Here is a 27,249-nt window from a genome sequence, read left to right as displayed (position 1 = left end):
GCTATGTTCCGTGCTATGTTCCCTGCTATGTTCCCTGCTATGTTCCCTGCTATGTTCCGTGCTATGTTCCCTGCTATGTTCCCTGCTATGTTCCCTGCTATGTTCCGTGCTATGTTCCCTGCTATGTTCCGTGCTATGTTCCCTGCTATGTTCCGTGCTATGTTCCCTGCTATGTTCCGTGCCCCATGTGCAGTAACTATTGTTTCAGGACAGACTTGATGAATAAAATATCCAAAAACAACATGAAGCTCAGAAATGGTCACATGGACCTTTTCTCTAGATGTGTGCACAACACGCGCCGGCAGGATGGACACATGTTTTAATGTGATTCACAGCCAGAAGCTGCGTGAACTGTCATAACTGTCATGTGTTCTTCTGTCTGACTTCCCCTCATCATGTGAGGACCAGCAGAACACCAGCTGACTCTCAGCGTGCAGCTGTTGTGTGTCAGTAGAGCGAAGCTCTCGTCAGACGACAAGACGCAGACCCTTCAGTACCAAGACGGTTCCTAACGGTGTGAATCTGAAGCTCCAGGAACAGAATCGTGTCTGTAAAGCAGTCGGCACTGAATTATGACTGTTGCTTAACCACTGAGGACATGTCTACTGCACAGCTTCTGTTGAATAACCTTGACAACCTCATGAGGGAGCACGGCTTCTCCTCACGGCCTCGTGGCTTCTGACCGGCTCAAATGGAACGCTGATGATGATGATGATTTAAACATTTACAACATCTGAGCTGTGAAAGCATCTTTGTTCTCTCTGCCAGTGGAACCTCTTTGATTTAGGCTGCACAGTGAGAATGTTGTAGGAGGCCTTCACCCTCGGGCGTCAGCAGGAGCCACCGATTGGTGCCGGTCCGGGTGGAGTCTCAGGAGCGACAACAAGCCGCTCTCTCTTCTGGGCCCGTCTCATGGCCTCGGCGTGGAGAATGAGCCACATCTGCTCGGCTCTTTGTGGAGTCAGAATTTCCCAAACGTCATAAGTTGCATGTCCTCCCTGGACCTTAAAAGTGTCTCCTCCCCTCCACCCCTCCTTTTAACTGTGTCCCTTCTATCCTTTAGGGCTCTTTTTGAGGCAGCGCCTTGCTGGAGGACTTCACATCATCTTCTCTCACTGCCCTCCTGTCCTCCCTCATCCCTCTCTCTCTGGGTTCCTCTCTCCGCCTGCCTCTCGTCCAGCTTCTGCCATGTGGTGGCTTCTTGGTGGTGTGAGCTGCGTGCTGCTGCTGCTGGTGGTCATCTTCTTCCTGACCACCGGGCAGCGGTACAAGGTGTTCAGTGAGAAGTGCCTGAGGCCTCCAGGACCCCTGGTCACCGACTGCCGGCAGAGGGACGACAGGCTGAAGAGAGGTAAGAGCGGTTGATCTGCTCATCTTAGTCTGGATGACTGTTCCCAGAGCGATGGATCCATACCCACCAAGAGTCTTCTGCCACATCAGGAGACGTTTGACAACTACTTTCAATCACACAATACAAGTGTTATCCTTTTAAAGGTCTTCAGTGGGGCTGGTGAGAGACAGGTAACAGAAAGGCTTGCAGAGAGGTCAAACAGAGGTCAAACAGAGAGGTCACAGCAGTGTACATCATAGTTCTCTGTTCTTCCTCTGAGTGCAGACGTGTGGATCAGCATTGTGGGGACATGAAAAGCCTCTTTGGGGTGCCAGTTGGACCCGTCCCCCCACACTGGTTCTGACAGCCTTCGCCCCCTGCAGGGTTCCGTGCGGACCGGGTTCCCGTGGCTCTGGACGCGGTGGTGATCGGCAGCGGCGTTGGAGGCCTGACAGCAGCAGCGCTTCTGTCTAAAGCCGGCAAGAGGGTGGTCGTCCTGGAGCAGCACGACCAGGCGGGAGGCTGCACACACACCTTCCAGAATAAGGGCTTTGAGTTCGATGTGGGTAAGAAGCACTCAGAAACATTGCTTTTATTGAACGTGCATGAGGATAATGAAGACGAACCCACACGCCGTGTGACCTGGTGAACAAGCAGCCGCTCCGAGCTCTTTGCATGAAGCATCGGGTCAGTTCCCTTGAAGCAGAACACAAACATCCTGCGCTGAGCTACATCCAAAGAGCCACAGCGCAGCGGCTGCTGGGAGATGCTCATGCCACAAGTCAGTGCTCCCACTGCGAACATGTCCACGATGACTCGGGTCCTCTCTGTGTAGTGGCACAGCTGCCCTGCCCTGATCCCCCTGAAGGGGCAGCACAGAGCAGACTCGCCTCGACTGGGGCTCAAGGTCCTCGTTGGAAACAGACTTTTTATTTGTTATCACCAAACAGCAACGTAGAGAATCCTGTTCCAGTGGAGGTCGTTTACAAATGAATGCCAAATGATAAATTGTACTCCCTAATTAATAATGAACTAATTTATGCTTTTAGGGTCTGAATTTGTGTTTAAAAATGATAGAACATAATGTCAATGATATTTCACTAGAGACTTCATGTTGTAGATGAATATCAGCCTTCCTGTTGTTATCAGGCATCAGTGCTGTTTCTAGAGTAAGATTGTACACACATACATATATCGGGATAGGGAGTACAACGTTTCATCAAAATAGTATCTGTATAACATGCTGAAGGGACAAAGATCATAATTACCATCAGAATTAATAGCTGAGGGTCATCTTTGGATTCCTTTGGTAGAGAAAGTAGATGGATGGTGTTTTGCCAGTTGCACACATGTCTGATCTTAACTGACAGACAGAGGACCATGAGGACCATGAGGACCATGAGGACATGAGGACCATGAGGACATGAGGACCATGAGGACCATGAGGACATGAGGACCATGAGGACCATGAGGACCATCAGGACATGAGGACCATGAGGACCATGAGGACCATGAGGACATGAGGACCATGAGGACCATGGACCATGAGCTGTGTGCAGCTCGGTTCATCTCAGCTTACACATGTTCTTATGCAGCTTTTAGTTCTTTGTGGCAGCCTCAAATAAGACATTTTATTTTTAAAAATTGTTTCTATGATTCTTAAAAAGATGACACTGAATGAAATAGAACCAAAGATGACATAGACACGCTGATTCACCGTGATGATCCAGCTTCACTTTTAAAGATCATTTCATCTCACGAGCACTGAATGAAGAATCCTTTGAACTGCAGTTCAAGGATTTATTAGAATTAATGATACAGTATTATTCATTATGCAGTTATGTTTGACCCCCAGGGATCCACTACCTGGGCCAGCTGCACGAGGGCAGCCTGCTCAGGGTGGCTCTGGACCAGATCACAGAGGGCCAGCTGCAGTTCACACGGCTGGAGCAGCACTTCGACACGCTGTTCCTGGGTCAGCACGAGCAGCGCAGGTAACATCCTCACCTTGCGTTCTTTAGTGGGCTTTTCTCCACATGCATCCATCAGCAGGACTAATCCAATGCAACACATCCACAACAGAGCCGGACATCCTCAGGGCGAACAACACATCCGTGTTGAAATGTGTCTTATATTTCCACACCTTTGAGAACATGAATCCCTCCGGGCTTCAGAACATGTCCAGCCCTCTCTGACCGCCTCCTTGTGACATCCTCAGGGAGTACCACATCCACGCAGGGAAGACTGAGATGGCCGACAGCCTGAAGAAGCAGTTCCCAGGAGAGGAGAAGGCCATCGACGAGTTCATGAGGTTAATGAAGGTAAAGCTGATGATGGTGGCTGAATGGTGAGGAGGAAGAGTTTGATGATGAACAAGGTTGTGTACATTGACGACAACTTGACCCAATGACCACCTGTGTGCCACACAAGCTGCTGCTGCTTCTTCATGCTGCCACTGGGGGGCAGCAGCGAGCCCAGTATTGGTTCTGCTATGAAGAGACACCCAGCTGTTTGTAGCCCACCTGCTGAACGACCTGCAGGAATGACCAGAGCCTGGTCTCTGCTGGACACAGCTGCATGTTCAGAGACACCTTCCACCGTCCCATTACTTCTACATTGTTCGTTTTTAAGATCGTTCTGGAAACCAGGGGTTATTGCTGTGGTGCTGCCTGTGCCTTCCCTATGCCCTCGACCTCTACCCTCTACCTCCCTCTACCCTTTACCTCTCTCTACCCTCTACCTCTCTCTACCCTCTACCTCCCTCTACCCTCTACCTCTCTCTACCCTCTACCTCCCTCTACCCTCTACCTCTCTCTACCCTCTACCTCTCTCTACCCTCTACCTCCCTCTACCCTCTACCTCCCTCTACCTCTCTCTACCCTCTACCTCCGTCTACCCTCTACCTCCCTCTACCCTCTACCTCTCTCTACCCTTTACCTCCTTCTACCCTCTACCTCTCTCTACCCTCTACCTCCCTCTACCCTCTACCTCTCTCTACCCTCTACCCTCTACCTCCCTCTACCCTCTACCTCCCTCTACCCTTTACCTCTCTCTACCCTCTACCTCTCTCTACCCTCTACCTCCCTCTACCCTCTACCTCTCTCTACCCTCTACCTCCCTCTACCCTCTACCTCTCTCTACCCTCTACCTCTCTCTACCCTCTACCTCCCTCTACCCTCTACCTCCCTCTACCTCTCTCTACCCTCTACCTCTCTCTACCCTCTACCTCCGTCTACCCTCTACCTCCCTCTACCTCTCTCTATCCTCTACCTCCCTCTACCCTCTACCTCTCTCTACCCTCTACCTCTCTCTACCCTCTACCTCCCTCTACCCTTTACCTCCTTCTACCCTCTACCTCTCTCTACCCTCTACCTCCCTCTACCCTCTACCTCTCTCTACCCTCTACCCTCTACCTCCCTCTAACTCCCTCTACCCTCTACCTCTCTCTACCTCTACCTCTCTCTACCCTCTACCTCTCTCTACCCTCTACCTCCCTCTACCCTCTACCTCTCTCTACCTCCCTCTACCCTCTACCTCCCTCTACCTCTCCCTACCCTCTACCTCCCTCTACCCTCTACCTCCCTCTACCTCTCTCTACCCTCTACCTCCCTCTACCCTCTACCTCTCTCTACCCTCTACCTCTCTCTACCCTCTACCTCCCTCTACCCTCTACCTCTCTCTACCCTCTACCTCTCTCTACCCTCTACCTCCCTCTACCCTCTACCTCCCTCTACCTCTCTCTACCCTCTACCTCCCTCTACCCTCTACCTCTCCCTACCCTCTACCTCCCTCTACCCTCTACCTCTCCCTACCCTCTACCTCTCCCTACCCTCTACCTCTCTCTACCCTCTACCTCCCTCTACCTCTCTCTACCCTCTACCTCCCTCTACCCTCTACCTCCCTCTACCCTCTACCTCTCCCTACCCTCTACCTCCCTCTACCCTCTACCTCCCTCTACCTCTCTCTACCCTCTACCTCTCTCTACCCTCTACCTCCCTCTACCTCTCTCTACCCTCTACCTCTCTCTACCCTCTACCTCTCTCTACCCTCTACCTCCCTCTACCCTCTACCTCCCTCTACCTCTCTCTACCCTCTACCTCCCTCTACCCTCTACCTCTCCCTACCCTCTACCTCCCTCTACCCTCTACCTCTCCCTACCCTCTACCTCTCCCTACCCTCTACCTCTCTCTACCCTCTACCTCCCTCTACCTCTCTCTACCCTCTACCTCCCTCTACCCTCTACCTCCCTCTACCCTCTACCTCTCCCTACCCTCTACCTCCCTCTACCCTCTACCTCCCTCTACCTCTCTCTACCCTCTACCTCTCTCTACCCTCTACCTCCCTCTACCTCTCTCTACCCTCTACCTCTCTCTACCCTCTACCTCCCTCTACCTCTCTCTACCCTCTACCTCCCTCTACCTCCCTCTACCCTCTACCTCTCCCTACCCTCTACCTCTCCCTACCCTCTACCTCTCTCTACCCTCTACCTCCCTCTACCTCTCTCTACCCTCTACCTCCCTCTACCCTCTACCTCCCTCTACCCTCTACCTCTCCCTACCCTCTACCTCCCTCTACCCTCTACCTCCCTCTACCTCTCTCTACCCTCTACCTCTCTCTACCCTCTACCTCCCTCTACCTCTCTCTACCCTCTACCTCTCTCTACCCTCTACCTCCCTCTACCTCTCTCTACCCTCTACCTCCCTCTACCTCCCTCTACCCTCTACCTCTCTCTACCCTCTACCTCTCTCTACCCTCTACCTCCCTCTACCCTCTACCTCTCTCTACCCTCTACCTCCCTCTACCCTCTACCTCTCTCTACCCTCTACCTCCCTCTACCCTCTACCTCTCTCTACCCTCTACCGCCCTCTACCCTCTACCCTCTACCTCTCTCTACCCTCTACCTCTCTCTACCCTCTACCTCCCTCTACCTCTCTCTACCCTCTACCTCTCTCTACCCTCTACCTCCCTCTACCCTCTACCTCTCTCTACCCTCTACCTCTCTCTACCCTCTACCTCCCTCTACCTCTCTCTACCCTCTACCTCCCTCTACCTCTCTCTACCCTCTACCTCTCTCTACCCTCTACCTCCCTCTACCCTCTACCTCTCTCTACCCTCTACCTCTCTCTACCCTCTACCTCCCTCTACCTCTCTCTACCCTCTACCTCTCTCTACCCTCTACCTCCCTCTACCCTCTACCTCTCTCTACCCTCTACCTCTCTCTACCCTCTACCTCCCTCTACCTCTCTCTACCCTCTACCTCTCTCTACCCTCTACCTCCCTTTACCCTTTACCCTCTCTCTACCCTCTACCTCTCTCTACCCTTTACCCTCTACCCTCTACCTCTCTCTACCCTCTACCTCTCTCTACCCTCTAACTCCCTCTACCCTCTACCTCCCTCTACCCTCTACCTCTCTCTACCCTCTACCTCCCTCTACCCTCTACCTCTCTCTACCCTCTACCCTCTACCTCCCTCTACCCTCTACCTCTCTCTACCCTTTACCTCCCTCTACCCTCTACCTCTCTCTACCCTTTACCTCCCTCTACCCTCTACCTCTCTCTACCCTCTACCTCTCTCTACCCTCTACCTCCCTCTACCCTCTACCTCTCTCTACCCTCTACCCTCTACCTCCCTCTACCCTCTACCTCCCTCTACCCTCTACCTCTCTCTACCCTCTACCTCTCTCTACCCTCTACCTCCCTCTACCCTCTACCTCTCTCTACCCTCTACCTCCCTCTACCCTCTACCTCTCTCTACCCTTTACCTCCCTCTACCCTCTACCTCTCTCTACCCTCTAACTCCCTCTACCCTCTACCTCTCTCTACCCTCTACCTCTCTCTACCCTCTACCTCTCTCTACCCTCTACCTCTCTCTACCCTCTACCTCCCTCTACCCTCTACCTCTCTCTACCCTCTACCTCTCTCTACCCTCTACCTCTCTCTACCCTCTACCTCCCTCTACCCTCTACCTCTCTCTACCCTCTACCCTCTACCCTCTACCTCCCTCTACCTCCTCTCTTGTGTTTAGGTTTGACACCCCTCTAGTGTATCCCTGCATCCGTCTTGTTGGATGTATCTGCTTACTGAATGACCTCCCCATGCAGCTGTCCTCACGCCGGACGCCGCTGATCGCCATCTTGAAGATCATACCTTATTGGCTGGCTAACTTCCTGGTTCGATTCCGCCTTTTGGATCGCATATCCTCAGTGTTCCGCCTAGCAACAACCAGCCATTCAGAGATGATGTCCCGCCTCACGAAGAACAAGGACCTGCAGGCTCTGTCCGCCTACCTGTTCTATGGTGACGACACACACTCTCACACACACACACACCCAGCGTCACACACTGTGAGGCCTCCTGAAAGCTTGTCTTTTTGTCATGCAGGCGTCCCTCCTAAAGACTCCAGCTTCCTCATCAACGCTCTCCTGCTCCACCACTACAAACGTGGCGCCTACTACCCACGGGGGGGCGCCAGCGAGTTTGCCTTTCACATCGTTCCTGTCATTCAGCAGGCGGGCGGAGCCGTGCTGGTCAGGGCTCCTGTACAGCGAGTCCTGATCAACCAGCAGGGGAAGGCCTACGGTGAGGGGGAGGGGGGGGAGGGGGGGGGGGGGGGGAGGGGGAGGAAGGAGATGAGGGAGAGGGAGGAGAGAAAGGAGATGGAGGAGAGGAGGGAGAGAGAGGAGAGGAAAGAGAGGGAGGAGAGGAGGGAGAGGGAGGAGAGGAGGGAGAGGGAAGAGAGGAGGGAGAAGGGGGAGAGGGAGGAGAGGAGGGAGAGGAGGGAGATGGAGGGAGAGGGAGGAGAGAGGAGAGAGGAGAGAGGGGAGAGGGAAGAGAGGAGAGAGGGAGGAGAGAAAGGAGATGGAGGAGAGGAGGGAGAGAGAGAGGAGAGGAGGGAGAGGGAAGAGAGGAGGGAGAAGGAGGAGAGGGCTCCATGGACGGCTCCGCTGGCTCTGGTCAGGGTCCTCATGGACTCCTCTGCCGTTCAGTGTGCAGCCATTCTTGTCTTCTGAGGGTTCAAGTCTCGAGCCTCCGTTGATAAGAAAGGACTAAACACAGACCGCCAACAGACTGCACAACATTTCTCTTTCCACCCTGAGCTCGTCCCAGACGGCTCGAGTCAAATGATGGCGTGGTTGTGAGCTGGAGGCCTGATGGCGTGTCACTACAGGCCACAACATGCGATGCTGGGCATTTCCTGAGGATTCAAACTGTGTCTGTGTGTCAGGTGTGACGGTGCTGAAAGGACAAGAAGAGATTGAGGTCCATGCCCCTGTTGTCATTTCCAACGCTGGCATCTTCAACACCTTCCAGAAGTTTCTGCCTCAAACCGCTCAGCACAAACCAGGTAACACAGCGAGGGCCACGAGGGCACGTCACCCTTCTTCTCTTTCACTATCCGTCATACTTCCTGTAATGTGTGTGTGTGTGTGTGTGTGTGTGTGTGTGTGTGTGTGTGTGTGTGTGTGTGTAGAGGTCCAGTCCCTGTTGGGCTTGGTGCGTCATGGCATGGGTTCCTTCTTGGTCTTTGTTGGTCTGGATGGATCCAAAGAGGAGCTCGGCATTGTTTCCACCAACTTCTGGATGTATAAAGACAATGACTTGGACACACTGTGGGTTTTGATACATGAATATGAATACAGGCTATTTATGGAGATGCTATTGAGTCTGACATATCCCATCCCGCTGTGCTTGTGTGTGCAGCATGGAGCGCTACTCTTCTCTGAGCACGGAGCAGGTTTTGGGAAACATTCCCATGATGTTCATCACCTTCCCATCAGCTAAAGATCCTACATCCAGTATCAGACAGCCAGGTGACCGGGAACACACACACAGACACACACTTGTTAGTTTGCCATCAAATCAGAACCCTGTAAGATTTAAAGCATTTCTCCAAAATGATAAATGTAAGCCGTGACCCTGAAGAGAGTAAGTCCAGATGTGTTTGCACACGCACAGAAAGACCTGGAGCAGTGAAGGAGAACCTCTCTGGACTGAACATGACAGCAGCTCGGTGGTTTCCCTTCAACAAGTTCAGAAACGATATTTCTCCTCTACGCACTTTGTGGAGCTGAGCCACAAACACTGAAGCATCTGTTTATTACATTTATTCATCATATTTCATTGAATGGATTGGCCTTTCTTTTTTATTCAATCTATTTGATTTAATAATTAAGTTAAATACTGTCGCGTTGTGCAGAGAACATGCAACGGGCCGTTGTGGTTCTGTTGGTCCCGGTTTCAGAATCAGAACCGTAAGAAAATTCAAAATCAATTCAATTCAGTTTGAAGGTTTTTAATTCAAAACACTACAGTTAGGTTTATGGTCAAATAATACACAATAAAGCAGCATTCATGTTCTCCTGAGTTCCATCACTGAGAGCTGTGACGGCACGATGACGTCACAGCAGGAGACATGTTGGAAACATGTACTGTCAACGACCTCTTATTGCACCAAATATTCTGGGTTCTATAATAATAATAATAATAATAATGATCATAATAAGGATAATAATAATAATAATAATAATAATAATAATAATAATAATAATAATGATAATAATAATGATGATAATAATGATAATAATAAGGATAATAATACTAATAATGATGATAATGTTAACCATAATAATACTTAATAATAATAATAATAATGATAATAATAATGATAATAATAATGATAATAATGATAATAATAATGATGATAATGATAATAATAATAATAATAATAATACTTAATAATAATAATAATAATGATAATGATGATAATAATAATAATAATAATAATAATGATGATAATAATAATAATAATAATAATAATAATAATGATGATGATGATGATGATGATAATAATAATAATACTTAATAATAATAATAATGATAATAATAATAATAATAATAATAATAATAATAATGATGATGATAATGATAATAATAATGATGATGATGATGATGATGATGATAATAATAATGATGATGATGATAATGATAATAATAATAATAATAATAATAATAATGATGATGAGAATAATAATGATGATGATGATGATGATAATAATAATGATAATAATAATAATAATAATAATAATAATAATAATAATAATAATAATAATAATAATGATAAAAGAATGCGCGCTCCAGAGCAGACGGTGAAGCTGTGAACAGGACAGAGGCTGTGCTGTAAGGAAACCTCTTGACACACGTTGTGCGTGCACATGAACTGCAGGACACGATGTCATGAGCACAGATTGAAAATCCCTCTCAAGCAAATGTTCTATTTGTGATTTTGGGCTCTACAAAATTATATAAACTTAATAAACTGAACGTGCCAAAGGAATGCTCCTTCCACCTGAATAAGCAACGTTTCCCACGTCTTTAATGGGAACACGCTCCGTCCAGAATGAGGCTTCATTCATAACATCCAGCACATCTGGTGTTGTCGTGAGCCATTTCATCGTCCATCTCTTTCCCTCCTCGCCCCTCTGCAGGTAAGTCCTGCATGACGTTGCTAACCATGGCTCGCTATGAGTGGTTTGAGGAATGGGAAGGGACCAAGCTGGGCAAGAGGGGACAGAACTACGTGGATATGAAAAACGCCATGGCCCAGGAGATGCTGGACTGGGCACTGACCATCTTCCCTCAGCTGCGGGACAAGGTGATGTTCGCTGCTTTAGAGCTGGGGCTTCTCCCTCTGCCACATCCGTCCTGGACTGTGTGCTGCGGTGGTGTCTGTATGAAGTATTTCATCATACATATCCAAGTTCTTCTTTCCTTTTCTCTGCCGTCTGTACACATTACCACGCTAGAATGTTTCTCTGTCTCCACAGCATATCCAGTAAGTGCAAAGATGCTGAAGCGTCAGTGAATAGCGTGTGTTTATGCTCAGGTGGTGATGGTGGATGCTGCCACTCCTCTCACTAATGTCCACTATCTGGGCGCTCCGAGAGGTGAGATGTACGGCGCTGAACACAACCTGGACCGCTTCAACCCTGACACGGTAGCCAGGACGCGCCCGCAGACCCCCATCGATGGCCTCTACCTCACAGGTGAGCTGGCGGTACAACCAGACCGGAGGGACTGCTGCCAGGCGGCGGCTGGGTGACGCTGTGTGTTGCTGTGTGTTGCTGTGTGCAGGTCAGGACGTGTTCTGTAACGGCATGGCCGGAGCGCTGCACGGCGGACTGCTCTGCGCCTCGTCCGTCCTCAACCAGACGCTCTACATTGACCTTCTCGCCCTGAAGACCCGCATTAAAAACAAACAGACCAATCGTAAGATGACCTGGTAGTGACGGAGCTAGTGGAGGGTAAAGATGCGTAAGCAAGTTTAAAAATGTTCAAATAGCATTTTCACAGCCGACCCTGAGCTTGGCCACATGCTTTAGGGAAGGAGAAGCAAGCACCTGTTTCTCTTGTAAATGTGAGGAGAACGTGTTAAGTTCTTGGTCTAACAATGTATCCTCATCTTTCTACCAGTAGCAACCCAGTAACCTTTGTGCTATACAAGAATACAACAATAATTACAATTCAAAAGGACTGGCATATGACATCATCAACGTGCTGCCAACTGGCTCAAACAATGTGTTCTGTCTTTCAAAGGACCACAAAATAAGAAACCGCTTCTCAGCTCAGGCCAAAGATAAACCACAGTTTAACTTGACAGTACAAGTAGCTTGACTCCTTCATCGTTCATTAACCTATGTTACCACGTTTTTAAACACAATTGCTTTATTATCCAAATCCGAATCCCAGTAGCTTCATTCACACAATGTACAGTCGTTTGACGACGTGAGCAGTAAAGCTACAAAATGTCGCCAGTGTGGCTCTTTAACCTTCTCAATGTGTTGAGGTTTCCCCTCATCTGCGTGACCTCTAGGCAGTATGTCATTTTAATGTGTTGTTTGCCCCACGCACATTCAGTGAAGACCCGTTTAGCCTACTACAACTAACAAGTACTGGCGAGTACTCCTGGGCTCCTTTGCAGAACTTGTTAAGTTCATTGCTGATGCATAAGATTAGTGGAAGGTTCAACTCGACTGTGGAAAGCTTCTTGTATGGTGCTATTATATACATGTATAATTACAATGTCCTGACTATGGGAGAATTATTGTATTTATTTATTATATTTGCTATACACGTTACCAATATGGACCTATTTCATATTTAACGTGGTGTCACAATTCAACTTATTGTTGATATGGCACATCAGGGTGTGTTGAGGAGGGAATGAGCATCATGGCCGGTTTGAAAGGAAGGAGAGAGGAGATGAGGCGATGGAGGAACGCAGCATGCCAGTGGAACAGAAACATGGAGATCTAAGATCTAAGGATAAAAGAAGGAAAGGGAAGAAGCTGATTTGGTCCAGAGTTGGGTGAAGGAACGCCATGAATCATTTGAGAAAGCAGAACAACTGTTGCCTCCTTGAGTCAAACAAAAGAGTTGAGCCTGCTATAAAATGATTGACATATCTAATACAGAGACTAACACTTCACAAGCATATTTAATCCACGGCGCGCCACAGTGAACAACTTACGTAGGACTTGTTCCACTTGCTTTTTCAGCGCTTTCAATGTCAAGATCTTCACCAGCAACATGTGTTGTTGGCTCAGCATGCACGCAAAGCTTCTTCTTTTCCATTTTCACAAGGTCGACAATAAACTTTTCTAACCAGATGTGGTATTTCATGTGTGAATTTCTTTGCCCTATCCATGTGAACCATCAGTAATAAGTGCTTCAGTGCGTCTCTGCATTAGAGTAGAAGGTTTTTACTGCTATACATAAACACATTGCCACAACTGTACTTTTGGAACTTTCACTTGATTGTTTATTTTGTTGTTTCGTATGTAGTTGAGAATATGTAGTTATAGGGAACTATTCTAAATTACTATTGTGAGGGGAAAAAAGCTCCCACCGACAACCGAGGTGGTTCAAATACGTACTCAATTAATTCAGGATATTTTCTATCACAAGATACTAATTGGCCTCTGAGGGCTTTACAATCTGTACACATGACATCCTGTCCCAGGACCTCACATCGGATCAGGATCAACTCCCCAAAAAACAGAAGAAAAAAAGCTTTCGCAGGGCAAACATGAAGAACCTTCATAGAGCAACAGAGGAGGATCCTCTGCTGGATGGACAGAAGCAACAGATGTCATGTGACCAGAATGATCAATAACAGAGTTACAGCTCATTACATGAACATGACTGGGTGATATAGTACTATGATCTCTCTAGTGGGGTAATATAGTACTATGATCTCTCTAGTGGGGTAATATAGTACTATGATCTCTCTAGTGGGGTAATATGGTACTATGATCTCTCTAGTGGGGTAATATGGTACTATGATCTCTCTAGTGGGGTAATATAGTACTATGATCTCTCTAGTGGGGTAATATAGTACTATGATCTCTCTAGTGGGGTAATATAGTACTATGATCTCTCTAGTGGGGTAACATGGTACTATGATCTCTCTAGTGGGGTAACATGGTACTATGATCTCTCTAGTGGGGTAATATGGTACTATGATCTCTCTAGTGGGGTAATATGGTACTATGATCTCTCTAGTGGGGTAACATGGTACTATGATCTCTCTAGTGGGGTAATATGGTACTATGATCTCTCTAGTGGGGTAATATGGTACTATGATCTCTCTAGTGGGGTAACATGGTACTATGATCTCTCTAGTGGGGTAATATAGTACTATGATCTCTCTAGTGGGGTAATATAGTACTATGATCTCTTTAGTGGGGTAATATGGTACTATGATCTCTCTAGTGGGGTAATATAGTACTATGATCTCTCTAGTGGGGTAACATGGTACTATGATCTCTCTAGTGGGGTAATATGGTACTATGATCTCTTTAGTGGGGTAATATGGTACTATGATCTCTCTAGTGGGGTAATATAGTACTATGATCTCTCTAGTGGGGTAATATAGTACTATGATCTCTCTAGTGGGGTAATATGGTACTATGATCTCTCTAGTGGGGTAACATGGTACTATGATCTCTCTAGTGGGGTAACATGGTACTATGATCTCTCTAGTGGGTAATATAGTACTATGATCTCTCTAGTGGGGTAATATAGTACTATGATCTCTCTAGTGGGTAATATAGTACTATGATCTCTCTAGTGGGGTAATATAGTACTATGATCTCTCTAGTGGGGTAACATGGTACTATGATCTCTCTAGTGGGGTAATATGGTACTATGATCTCTCTAGTGGGGTAACATGGTACTATGATCTCTCTAGTGGGTAATATAGTACTATGATCTCTCTAGTGGGGTAATATAGTACTATGATCTCTCTAGTGGGGTAATATGGTACTATGATCTCTCTAGTGGGGTAACATGGTACTATGATCTCTCTAGTGGGGTAACATGGTACTATGATCTCTCTAGTGGGTAATATAGTACTATGATCTCTCTAGTGGGGTAATATAGTACTATGATCTCTCTACTGGGGTAATATGGTACTATGATCTCTCTAGTGGGGTAATATGGTACTATGATCTCTCTAGTGGGGTAACATGGTACTATGATCTCTCTAGTGGGGTAATATAGTACTATGATCTCTCTAGTGGGGTAATATAGTACTATGATCTCTTTAGTGGGGTAATATGGTACTATGATCTCTCTAGTGGGGTAATATAGTACTATGATCTCTCTAGTGGGGTAATATAGTACTATGATCTCTTTAGTGGGGTAATATGGTACTATGATCTCTTTAGTGGGGTAACATGGTACTATGATCTCTCTAGTGGGGTAATATAGTACTATGATCTCTCTAGTGGGGTAATATAGTACTATGATCTCTTTAGTGGGGTAATATGGTACTATGATCTCTCTAGTGGTAATACATGTGTGAATCACCTTTTCTGACAAGATGCATGATTTTACGTAGGTTAAAAAGAAGGCAGTCCTTGAGATTTAATAATAATAATGTATCCTTTATTAATCCCCTTGTGGAGATTCTTCTCTGCATTCGACCCGTCCTTTAAACAGCAGTGGGCTGCCCTGTGAGGAGCAATTTGTGGCTCTGCTTTGTAATCTCCAGCTCTCCCACAAAACTAAAAAGTGTTCACCAAGCATAATCTTTGATCTAATAAAGATGTTCCCATGTTTACCAAACATTTACTATTATTATGCATCACTGCGTAAGCAATACTTCTACTGCATGTGACTTGGATCAATGATGAGAAAAGCCTTTTCCACATTCCACATGTATCATATTATAAATAATTATTGGTTACTGAAAACACTGCTGAAACTCTCCATAAGTCATATTTTGCCCGAAAATTATAGATTAAATTTGAATATTGCTGATTTCGGAACGTGTTTTCTTTTTTATGTCGCTAGATATTTGAAGTAACGCTTTTATTCTGAAAACGTCCTTTCCGCCCAACAGAAGGAAGCGAACACTTCCGGTTTGTGTGAGGCGGAACCAGCGGCCCGAGGAGGGAACAAAGGACGATTGATTGAGTATATTTGCGCAGTTTCTAACATAAATACTTGAAAACTGTTATATATTTATGAAGTGGTAACTTTGGTGTAAAGCGACGTCAATGTAACGGTTTACATTTCTAAAACTCAGACAGCACGGGTAGCTTACTAGCACGGCGGTATGTTAGCCGGAGTTAGTATTGTTCGTTAGCCTACTAGCTTAGCTTCTGCGGCTCAGCTTCAAAGCCCTGGAAAGCCGATCACACAGACATGTGTGAACCGGTTTGTGTGTCTTTAGTTTAGTAACTAAACGGCGTTGAAGTCTATGAATTAGATAGCATCAACATTATTGTGGGGTAATAGTATTGTGGTCTCTTTGTGTTAGCAGGGTTAGCTTGAAGGCCGAGCGGGCTGAGGCAGCGCAGCGTTTCTGTTCCCGCAGCCATCGATCTGTTAAACCATGCTCCTTCATCCTTTGTCTGTGTGCCGTACAGATGGCGTTACAGGAGGGATTGTCGTTGATGTGTGTGGGACTGATGTATATGTTTTCTTCTATAGGTTGACCAATATGGAAATCCCCTTCTCTACTTAGTGTTGCCTCCAGCCACGATGTCAAGTAAGTAACGTGAAACATGCATGTTATTAAAGAGAGGAAGGTTTACCTCACTACTGTAGGTCCTATGAGCCATCTGAAACATGCATGTTATTAAAGAGAGGAAGGTTTACCTCACTACTGTAGGTCCTATGAGCCATCTGAAACATACATGTTATTAAAGAGAGGAAGGTTTACCTCACTACTGTAGGTCCTATGAGCCATCTGAAACATGCATGTTATTAAAGAGAGGAAGGTTTACCTCACTACTGTAGGTCCTATGAGCCATCTGAAACATACATGTTATTAAAGAGAGGAAGGTTTACCTCACTACTGTAGATCCTATGAGCCATCTGAAACATACATGTTATTAAAGAGAGGAAGGTTTACCTCACTACTGTAGGTCCTATGAGCCATCTGAAACATGCATGTTATTAAAGAGAGGAAGGTTTACCTCACTACTGTAGATCCTATGAGCCATCTGACTGCGGTAGGAACCACCAGTGAACACATTTCCTTTGCCTGCTATCTAACACATAACTTATATGAACAGTATACAATGATCCTACAATTCCTAAATATGAGAGAAGATGGCCTCAGTGGTATCTTCAAAATGAAATAAGTAGTTTCTAAATTTTCACAACTAAACAGTCTGGTTTTAGTACCGGCAAGCCAAAAGACACATACATGAAGTGTACTTTCTGGTAAGGGTGCAATCGATCAGAAAACCCTCGATATGGAATATATCACGGTTCTGAGTCAGGGATCTGAGCAGAAAACCACACTTTAGAAAATGCCGCTGACAGCGATTACTGGTCTTCAATGAGCTATACCGACCAAAACAGATCGGTTTTGTTGTTGGAAGTCAGTGTAAACTGTCAAAACTTTGAAATGTTTAACTTTGATTGCAGTCATCTATCATGTTTCTATTGGCATAAAAAACACAATTCATTAGAAAACAAGAGATGGCTTTTTATTTGCATAAGTAGTTTTACTTATTTACTTTTGCTTGGAGCTAATCTTATCCAGATAGGATTCTTGAACTTAGAGGAAGCCGGTGCAGAGCAGCTAATACAGGAGTGATGTGATCTCTCCTCCTGGTCCTCGTTGGTACACGAGCTGCAGCATTCAACTGGAGAGATTTAAGTGACTTACAGAGCAGCCTGATGATAATGAGTTACAGTAATCTAGTCTCGTCATCTGTGATGATGACACTAACACTTAAAGCAGTGGTTCTCAAACTTTTTCTGTAAAAAACATCATTTTGTGACTCCCTCTGGGCTTTTATAGATAACAGAATAAAGAACATTGCAATCACTTTCAAGTAAACCAGGTTGCTCTATCAGACCAATTTTCTTTTTAAATTGCAATCACTTAGAACAATGAAAATAACGTTCTCTAGGTGCAAAAAATAACTAATATTTAGTTACTACTAAATAGCTCATTGTGGAAACGATAAGCTAATATTTTTGTGACAAAACAGAATGAGTGCAGATGTGTGAGCATCAGGTTGCGTCAGTGGCTCAGTGAGCAGTTTCCTCTACAAATATTTTTAAAACGTGGTTGTAGGTTTGACACGGCTGCTCTCAGTTCATGCTCCATGTTGATTTGTCGTCGCCCGCTGCTGTGCGCTCACTTGTGTGCACATGTCAGTGCACATGGGGGCGGAACCTGCGCGACCACGTAGAGACATAAATGACGAGCTGTGTGTAGATCCGATCAATAAAATCCTACTACTAATAATAATAATATAATGCCTTTAGTTTGTTTAATAACAGAACAAGGTGTAAACCTGTTCTACAGGAAAGAGAACCGTAATTGACGTATTGTGATCTGGCGCTCTAGAGAAAATTACAGGTGTGCGGGGGTTTCTTCAGGGGGCGCCCCACTACTACAATGGTGGGCAAACACTGCAGACTGTGTTTGTCGAGGTGTTGGCCTGCCAGACTGTTTCCTGTGTTCACTGAACACACTATGACACTACTATCGACACTGTGAGGTTGGAGTCGAGGATCCATTTGAATCACTGTCAGTGTTTAGTGTTTGCTGTATAGCATAAAGAACACAATGAAGACACAATATTTCAGCAAATGTTTATACACTACAGTTGTGGTGATAGCCGGCCAACACTCCTCTCTCTCTCTCTCTCTCTCTCTCTCTCTCTCTCTCTCTCTCTCTCTCTCTCTCTCTCTCTTCTCTCTCTCTCTCTCTCACAGAGCGGCCATCCTACGCCCCGCCCCCTCCCCCCGCCCCGGCAGCAGTAAGTGTTTCAGTTCCAGTCTCATCTTCTCTTGTATTGTGGCCAAAGGGCCGAGTTAGCTCTGTACAAGCTTTTTGTTTTCCTTTTTATCTTTCTTTCTTGGTGTCTTACTCTCGCCACATGTTTTTAAATATTGATATTATTTAAATTCTCTGAACACAGGAAGTTGTTCAGCTCTCCATCATCGCTCTCACTTCTGCTTTTTACTCTCATGCCACTCACTGACGGTCTTGCACTGCAGGGGTCAATGTGCCTCATGCGCTTGTATGAATTACTGATTTAAGATATTAAGCCCTTGTGGCATCAACTGTCAGAGTTTAGCGTGTGTGTACCGTTCTAGTCAGCGAGCGTGGTGTGATGCTTGTCATTTCCTGACATTGGGCTGCAGGGGGCGCTGTTTAAAGTAGAAATGCAATGTTGCGCTCACATGGCTAATTAAATGCAACTTGTCGGGGCCCAAGCTTTTCACAAGGACCCGTCTCACCTGCAACATTCACACTGAGCTGTGAATGCCAGCCTGGTGGCCCGTTGCCTTTTTTGTCTTGCATGATGACATCATGGAAAACAAACAAGAAAAAACAATACGCATAAATGTTCACGTTTTCCCCCTTTTCACTTATTTATGTTGCTCCCTCTTCCTCCTCTTGTTTGTAAGCCATTTCTCATTCGTGTTTTGTCTCATTTGTCTTCCATCAGCAATTGCCTTCCACCCCAGGGTTTGTGGGCTACAACCCTTACAGCCATCTGGCCTACAACAACCTCCGGCTGGGAGGGAGCTCCGGAGGCTCCAGCAGGGTAATGACCTAATGGACAAAGACATCAGAGACTGGGATGGGCAGCAAAAGAGGGAGGGTACTAAGAGAGGGTCTTGGGCTGAGTTTAGGCCCAGAGATAGGCGCTCCTGTTGGGTTGGGTTCAGCTCATGTGCAGCTTTAGTGACACCTGACTGGTGGGCTCAGTGCATCATGGAGCACCTCCAGCATGCGGATGCTGCCACGTTAGCGACACGTCGCCTTCTTAAAATACCTTTCTCAACAAAATGTTATCACTTTACAAAAAAGCATAACTTGTATTACATTTTTCAGACTTTTTAAACAGTTCAAGTATGACATTATCATAAAAAGGAAGTTAAATATTTGATTGTAAAACATAAACTCACATGTAGATCTGTAAGAGCTCCTGTTGTTAAGTATTTCAAAACCAATGAGCTCTTTGTAAAGCTCTGTTACTCGTGCTTCACTCATCTGTTTGACAAAGCGCTTTGTGCTCGAGCCTCGCCCAGCCTTAATATTTAATATATTTAAAACTCTTTGTTTGCCAGTCAGCCTCCTCTCAGCCAGTAACCGCTGCTGCTCTTTAAAATGTCTTTAGACGAGCATTTCATTTGTCAATGGGGCAACAAACTGGAAGCTCGTGGAGTATTTCACTCGGCTGTTACGAGGTGGACATGGTGGTGAATTTCCCTTCAGGACTGAAAGAGCAGGTGCGTCGGTGTCCAGCATCACCTGTAGTTCTGCTTATTACTTTCTGTAGCTTGATGAATATTTGTTCACTCTGTGTAATGCAAATGATTGAATACTTTGTGTTGGCCGTCCCTCGCTGGCCTGAGGAAGCAGAAGAAGATGTACTTCCTGTTTCAGCCACTAAACTCAGCGGCTTGTTGTCCTGCTGCAAACCCCCTAAAGCTACCTTTTGTAATTGTTAGACGTGTTTTTTAACCATTTTTTGTCATGCAAGGGTTAATTGATATGCATCATAAATGTCTCCATCTGTAGGGAAGCATCAGGACCAACTCTAGAGTTATGCATAGTCATGTTTACATAAGCACCTCTTAATTTGCCTCCATACAAGCTTCACCATAACCAGCGGGGTTGTTTCTCTAGCAGGAGCCCCGCTCACCGCCTGCAGTGAAACGGTTCTGCCTCCCAGCTTGGTACGCTGCCAGTGAGCCGCTTCCTTTGCTGAAGCCCGACCGGCCTGAGGATGTGTGCAGCTGTTCAGCCTCACATCCTCACACGGCCGTGAGCGTCTGTACGAACCCTCGCTCAGGCCTCACATACATGGTGACATATCCCCGATATTAGAAGATTATTGAAGACCACCGGCGCTCTGTTCTGCAGGTCGTTGTACAGATGATGATGTCACCAGTTGGCCACGAGTGTCGGTAGTTGGACCCTCTGCTTTGCTCTGAGGAGAGCAGAGAGGGCTGATTGAGTATGATCTGAGGTTTGAGTTGGTTCATATGTGTTACTGAAAGGAGGATCCTCTAGCATCTCACTCCTACAGTCTGGCCTTAATCCATCACCTCCTCCCATCTGCGTCTCCAAAATGTGTGTACTTATGGGTCAGAGTGATGTCATCTCATCAGGTTTTCTAGATCGCAGCCTCTTTCAGGTTAGCGCTAATGACACTGTCCTCTCGCTAAACCTTTTTGTCTTTCTTCTGTTTCCCCTTCTGTTTTCTCCTTCTCTGCCTCTCTCTTTCTGCCTTCCCTCCACAGAACTCCACAGGGATCACCGTCCCAAAACCTCCCAAACCTCCAGACAAGCCACTGATGCCTTACATGCGGTACAGCCGGAAGGTAAGCAGGAAGGTAAGACACCCATCCACGGTGTCTGCTTTTACTGCTTGTCCTCCCATCCCCTGAACAGTTGCAGGGGTTTTAGGGTGGGAAACAGCCAAGCCATGACGCCTTCACCACCACCTCAACCACCTCGTGGATCTCTCCACTGTGTTGGCTGACAGTAGCCTCCCATGTTGTCAACGATGAATGACATCTCCTCGTTTCCTTTTGCAAGCATGCTCTGCTCCCGCCTTCATCCCCTCGGTGCCTGTTGCTTTGCTCCTTCTCTAGTTTAGAGCTAACATTTGATTAGTGACAAAGACAAAATCTACTCAAACTCATGTTCACGTAAAACTGGTGATTCTGTCTTGAGATGTATTTCATTCCATCCCATCTTCCTGCAACACAGAACCTGCTTTTCCTTAAACCAAATAATTCTGTCCAATAGTCTACGTTTTGAAGCTGATTTCTTTCTTCCTTTGCACTTTTCCTCCTTTATTTCCTTAACTATCTTCTAGTAATCTAAGTTGTCATTAACTGCAGTTTCCCTGGTGTGTTTGTGTGTGTGTGTGTGTGTGTGTGTGTGTGTGTGTGTGTGTGTGTGTGTGTGTGTGTGTGTGTGTGTGGGTGTGTGTGTGGGTGTGTGTGTGTGTGTGTGTGGGTGGGTGGGTGCGTGCATGCTAGGTATGGGACCAAGTGAAGGCGTCCAACCCGGACCTGAAGCTGTGGGAGATTGGAAAGATTATCGGAGGGATGTGGAGAGACCTGACCGACGAGGAGAAGCAGGATTACCTGAACGAGTACGAGGCTGAGAAGGTGACTGGTGTTGATGTCGGCTACAAGTACACAAAGATGTCTTTTAAGTTCTCTTTAAACAATTCATTTGAGAGAAATAAAAAAAATCCAGAAACTTGCTTTTTTTTTCTTGATCATCAAAATCAAAGATCACAATTGCCATTGAGTCCTTTTGCCAGTGTATTTGTAGGTATTCATTTAGATGGCAGCAGTAGAACAGTTTCTTCTCGTGATCAAACACGTCTATGGGCCATGTATTGACCTGAGATACTTGAACTCAAAAGATAAACACACAAATCCTTCAGGTTTTCAGAGCAGCGGCTCATCTGGAGGAGAGAGGTTGTTCATTTTCTTTGCTTTCTCTCCCTCAGATCGAGTACAACGACTCTCTGAAGGCCTACCACAACTCCCCGGCCTACCTGGCCTACGTCAACGCTAAGAACCGGGCCGAGGCCGCCATGGAGGAGGAGAGCCGCCAGAGGCAGAGCCGCCAGGACAAGGGCGAGCCGTACATGAGCATCCAGCCTGCGGAGGACCCCGATGGTACGCTGCTGCGGACGCAGCCGTCTGTCAAGACCATACAGATGACGCAACACTTCCACTCCAACACAATAATACAACATGCGGCATTAGACATTTATCTACACGTGTCTGCCATTGTACTCTTACGTTTCACTGCTTTTGTGAACTTAGGCCTTTAGTAAACCAACTTCCATCACCACAACAGTTCGTCCACATGAGGAAAGTTTTCACAAGAAATATGAAGAACTTCAAATATCAAGCTTCAATTTTTCAGCTCTAGGTTCACATTATCACTTCATACCCGTGCCTTAAGACAGTTATGCCTCATTATAGAGAGAGCTGAGATTGTTCTGCAATACACAACACATGTGTATGTATCATAAGCAAGCGCCTTTAAACGATGAATTTAAGAAATTGTGTAAAATCAAGAAAATGACCCCAAACTCCAGAGGGGGAGGGGAGGAGGGTGTGTGTGTGTGTGTGTGTGTGTGTGTGTGTGTGTGTGTGTGTGTGTGTGTGTGTGTGTGTGTGTGTGTGTGTGTGTTGCAGCTTTTATTTTAAAGTAATGTTATCAGAACAATATAACATCACTCTGGAGCAACAGCAAGTTAACATACATACATACATATATAGTTTATACATTTGTTTTCTTGTCTTTTCTGAACATTTAATGTAAGGGTCCCTGTGAGGGACAAACCACTCCTTCTTTTACCTTGAACAAGTGCACTGAACACCTTGTGATGTGAGAGAGAAGAGGAAAGATCCAGAAGTGAAGCTGCTTTAAAGTGCTCTGCATGGATCAGACCGCGGGGTCAGCAGCTTTCAGCACGCGTGAAAACGTCATGCTGCGTTTGTCTGCATGTGATGGTTTTAGAACAGTTTAAAGGTCGTTGGCATGAGGGATTGTTAAGGGTGCTCTGTTCCCTCCTCCAGACTACGATGATGGGTTTTCAGTGAAGCACACAGCAGCCGCTCGCTTCCAGAGGAACCACCGGCTCATCAGTGACATCCTCAGTGAGATCGTGGTGCCGGATGTCCGCTCCGTGGTCACCACGGCCCGCATGCAGGTGCTCAAGAGGCAGGTCCAGTCTCTCATGGTGCACCAGGTAGGGTGAACATGTGGGAGAGGAGCGCAGCGCTCCTTCTACCAACACGTACAACCGGCCTCAGAGACACACTCGTGTCCTTCACCTGTGTGCTGTTGTTTCAGAGGAAGCTGGAAGCAGAGCTTCTGCAGATTGAGGATCGCCACCAGGACAAGAAGAGACGCTTCCTGGAGACCACCGATTCCTTCAACACGGAACTCAAGCGGGTACAGCACGACCTTTTGACCTTCAGGCAGCCGAGTGGGACGCAAGGATGAGGTTTCATTCTAGAAAGCTAAACATCCCTCTAGAGAAGTGTGTATAAGAACTGAATGTGCACCTGACCCTGGAGGACGCTGATGACTCGTAGTGTTTGCGTAGAGGTCGTTATGATTCGTAGACAAAGTGTTTGCACCTGGTCGTCTTTGCATTTGATCTGATGCATCTTTAGGTTCATTTGTAAATGTAAATTTGTAAATTTCACTGGGGCTCCCTCCGTCTCCAGCTGTGCAGTCAGAAGGTCGAGGTGGACATGGAGAAGCTAGCAGCAGAGATGGCTGCTGCTGAAGAGGCAGCCAGGCGCCGGGCGGAGGAGAGGGAGCGAGAGGCGGCCGAGCAAGCAGAGAAAGCAGCGCAGCAGCAGGCGCAGCAGCAACAGCAACAGCAACAGCAACAGCAGCAGCAGCAGCAGCAACAGGAGGTGGCTGGAAACAAAGCTGCAGAGCAGAGCAGTGCAAATGCTAGCAGTGCCAATGCTAGCAGCCCCGCTAACCCCTCAGGGACCAAGGAGGAGGAGGACAAGCCCACTCCGATGGAGACAGGTACCTGAAAATGCAAAAACTAAAGTATTTTGGAAAATAATTGAAACCTTTGGTAAAAACAAAACTATTACTGCTCCTCATTTTGAAGGATGTGGTTTGGAGCTACAGACGTGTCGGGAAAGAAGGGCAATAAGAGAGGATTAAACGAATCGTTGGTTTAGCTAATTGACTGATTGGACTGTGACAGCCGCACAGCCAATCGCGTCCCGACAGTTCATAAGGAACCAAAAGTCTTTTCCTACAGCAGCTGTGCTGCTGGCTTCTGCATCAAAGTGCACCAGCTGGATGTTTCACCTTCACTGCATGAAGCTGCTCTTCATGGTGGAGAGTGACTGCTAGGGAGGAATCCTATATGCAGCAAAGAGTGTGTGCTCTAACCGCTAAGCTTTGCTCTCTCTCCCCCATCCCTCCCCAGATGAGGTGGAGCCTGCAGAGCCCTCGTCAGACTCGCAGCCTGCTCCAGCTCCTCCATCTGACCCCGCCCCCTCTGCCTCTGATAAAGCAACCCCTCCCCCCGAGCCCCCCAGGGAGAGCAGCACTCCTGGCAGCAGCACCCCCAGTGACGACAGCAGGAACAGCATGCCGCCTCCTTCCTCAGACAGCAACGCCGGAGCGGCAACACCTGACACACCGGCGGCTCAGGAAGCCAACCCCAGCGCCGCTAACCCCAACGCGGCTGCGGCGCCGCCTCCTCCCCCTCCCTCAGAGGAACCGGTCCCTCCACCTCCCCCACCACCACCACCCCCACTGCTGCCCTCCGGCCAGAGCAGCCAGCAGTATGATGCGTAGGTCTGTCCGGTAGAGACTCGGTGGTAACGCTAGGAGTCCTCCGTGTGCTGCGCGCTCCTGTGTTCCTCTGCTGGCGCAGCAGAAGGTGTTGAGTGAGACGTCACAGAGCTGAAGGCTCGGCGCTCTGATACATCAATGAATAGTTAACATGGTTTTCACACACGAGGGATGGAGGGTTTCCATCAGCTGGACTCGTACGGCTGGGCCAAGCAGGACGTCTCTTTAACTCTTTTTAAATGTGCTCGGCATGCCTGCTCTCTTGAAGTGACTGAATGAATTGAAATGTCACCAAAGAATCCAAAATCTGAGTTTGTGTGTTCCGGCATTCCTCTTTTATAAAATCACTTAATGGATTGAAGTGTAACATAACAACATCCACACTGGAACAGGATGCTCGGTGTCTGCAAAGGCAGAAAGTCAGCCTGACCCCCAGAGCCCAGCCTGACCCCTAGAGGCCAGCCTGACCCCTAGAGGCCAGCCTGACCCCCTAGAGGCCAGCCTGACCCCCAGAGGCCAGCCTGACCCCCAGAGGCCAGCCTGACCCCCTAGAGGCCAGCCTGACCCCCAGAGGCCAGCCTGACCCCCAGAGGCCAGCCTGACCCCCTAGAGGCCAGCCTGACCCCTAGAGGCCAGCCTGACCCCCAGAGGCCAGCCTGACCCCTAGAGCCCAGCCTGACCCCCAGAGGCCAGCCTGACCCCCTAGAGGCCAGCCTGACCCCCTAGAGGCCAGCCTGACCCCCTAGAGGCCAGCCTGACCCCCTAGAGGCCAGCCTGACCCCCTAGAGGCCAGCCTGACCCCCAGAGGCCAGCCTGACCCCCTAGAGGCCAGCCTGACCCCCTAGAGGCCAGCCTGACCCCCAGAGGCCAGCCTGACCCCTAGAGGCCAGCCTGACCCCCAGAGGCCAGCCTGACCCCTAGAGGCCAGCCTGACCCCTAGAGGCCAGCCTGACCCCCTAGAGGCCAGCCTGACCCCTAGAGCCCAGCCTGACCCCTAGAGCCCAGCCTGACCCCTAGAGCCCAGCCTGACCCCTAGAGGCCAGCCTGACCCCCAGAGGCCAGCCTGACCCCCTAGAGGCCAGCCTGACCCCCTAGAGGCCAGCCTGACCCCCTAGAGCCCAGCCTGACCCCTAGAGGCCAGCCTGACCCCTAGAGGCCAGCCTGACCCCCTAGAGGCCAGCCTGACCCCCTAGAGCCCAGCCTGACCCCTAGAGCCCAGCCTGACCCCTAGAGCCCAGCCTGACCCCCTAGAGCCCAGCCTGACCCCCTAGAGGCCAGCCTGACCCCCTAGAGGCCAGCCTGACCCCTAGAGGCCAGCCTGACCCCCTAGAGGCCAGCCTGACCCCTAGAGGCCAGCCTGACCCCCAGAGGCCAGCCTGACCCCCTAGAGGCCAGCCTGACCCCCTAGAGGCCAGCCTGACCCCCTAGAGGCCAGCCTGACCCCCTAGAGGCCAGCCTGACCCCCTAGAGGCCAGCCTGACCCCCCAGAGGCCAGCCTGACCCCCCAGAGGCCAGCCTGACCCCCCAGAGGCCAGCCTGACCCCCCAGAGGCCAGCCTGACCCCCCAGAGGCCAGCCTGACCCCCTAGAGGCCAGCCTGACCCCCAGAGGCCAGCCTGACCCCCCAGAGGCCAGCCTGACCCCCTAGAGGCCAGCCTGACCCCCTAGAGATCAGCCTGACCCCCTAGAGATCAGCCTGACCCCCTAGAGATCAGCCTGACCCCCTAGAGGCCAGCCTGACCCCCTAGAGTTCATGGTAACTACAGTTGGCTGCTTGATGCTCCACATCATCGGTAAATGAGCAGCACATTAATTTCAGAAAGATTATTAAATGTCAAGCTATGTGAATGGTTTCTTGACTCTTCACCTCTCGAGGCCCTGTCCTGGGTCATGGTCCTGTCCTCGGTCATGGTCCTGTCCTGGGTCATGGTCATGGTCCTGTCCGTTCCTGGGTCATGGTCCTGGGTCAGGGCCCTGTCCTGGGTCATGGTCATGGTCTTGTCCTGGGTCATGGTCTTGTCCTGGGTCATGGTCCTGTCCTTGGTCATGGTCATGGT

General features: G+C 48.1%; 2 protein-coding genes across 4 annotated transcripts; both read left to right on the top strand.

Moving 5' to 3' along the window:
- Nucleotides 1–185: 185 nt before the first annotated feature.
- On the top strand, nt 186–11,613 carry LOC137799027 (all-trans-retinol 13,14-reductase-like). Its single transcript, XM_068596098.1, has 13 exons — nt 186–192; nt 1,181–1,351; nt 1,714–1,896; nt 3,186–3,324; nt 3,549–3,651; nt 7,432–7,627; nt 7,712–7,909; nt 8,556–8,675; nt 8,802–8,940; nt 9,032–9,141; nt 10,816–10,982; nt 11,214–11,373; nt 11,462–11,613. Exons 1-13 carry the CDS (start codon nt 186–188, stop codon nt 11,611–11,613), a joined length of 1,845 nt encoding a protein of 614 aa, XP_068452199.1.
- Nucleotides 11,614–15,741: 4,128 nt separating this feature from the next.
- Nucleotides 15,742–25,678, top strand: LOC137799071 (SWI/SNF-related matrix-associated actin-dependent regulator of chromatin subfamily E member 1-like). 3 transcript variants are annotated; one of them, XM_068596162.1, is made up of 11 exons: nt 15,742–15,808; nt 16,328–16,385; nt 18,578–18,621; nt 19,318–19,416; nt 21,122–21,214; nt 21,869–22,000; nt 22,351–22,522; nt 23,435–23,607; nt 23,712–23,813; nt 24,092–24,407; nt 24,823–25,678. In XM_068596162.1, exons 2-11 carry the CDS (start codon nt 16,379–16,381, stop codon nt 25,194–25,196), a joined length of 1,512 nt encoding a protein of 503 aa, XP_068452263.1. In that variant the 5' UTR covers nt 15,742–15,808; nt 16,328–16,378; the 3' UTR covers nt 25,197–25,678. The 3 variants fall into 3 exon arrangements, with proteins under 3 accessions (XP_068452263.1, XP_068452265.1, XP_068452264.1); XM_068596164.1 differs by lacking the exon at nt 19,318–19,416; XM_068596163.1 differs by having other exon boundaries at nt 15,766–16,385.
- Nucleotides 25,679–27,249: the final 1,571 nt, after the last annotated feature.

Source organism: Clinocottus analis, unplaced genomic scaffold (genome assembly GCF_023055335.1).
Source record: "Clinocottus analis isolate CAN_PGR_092001 unplaced genomic scaffold, fCliAna1.0.p SCAF_34, whole genome shotgun sequence".
In the NCBI taxonomy this organism is placed as follows: Eukaryota; Metazoa; Chordata; class Actinopteri; order Perciformes; family Cottidae; genus Clinocottus; species Clinocottus analis.
The sequence above is the reverse complement of the archived record's forward strand: the minus strand, read 5'-3'. Positions and strand labels throughout refer to the sequence as shown.

What these genes read in the sequence shown, in the direction of transcription:
- LOC137799027 (XM_068596098.1), top strand. An exon ending in GGGCTTTGAGTTCGATGTGG is followed by an intron (nt 1,897 to 3,185) that starts GTAAGAAGCACT and finishes TTTGACCCCCAG; the next exon opens with GGATCCACTACCTGGGCCAG. An exon ending in AGTTCATGAGGTTAATGAAG is followed by an intron (nt 3,652 to 7,431) that starts GTAAAGCTGATG and finishes CTCCCCATGCAG; the next exon opens with CTGTCCTCACGCCGGACGCC.
- LOC137799071 (XM_068596162.1), top strand. An exon ending in AGTCTCTCATGGTGCACCAG is followed by an intron (nt 23,608 to 23,711) that starts GTAGGGTGAACA and finishes CTGTTGTTTCAG; the next exon opens with AGGAAGCTGGAAGCAGAGCT. An exon ending in TCAACACGGAACTCAAGCGG is followed by an intron (nt 23,814 to 24,091) that starts GTACAGCACGAC and finishes CTCCGTCTCCAG; the next exon opens with CTGTGCAGTCAGAAGGTCGA.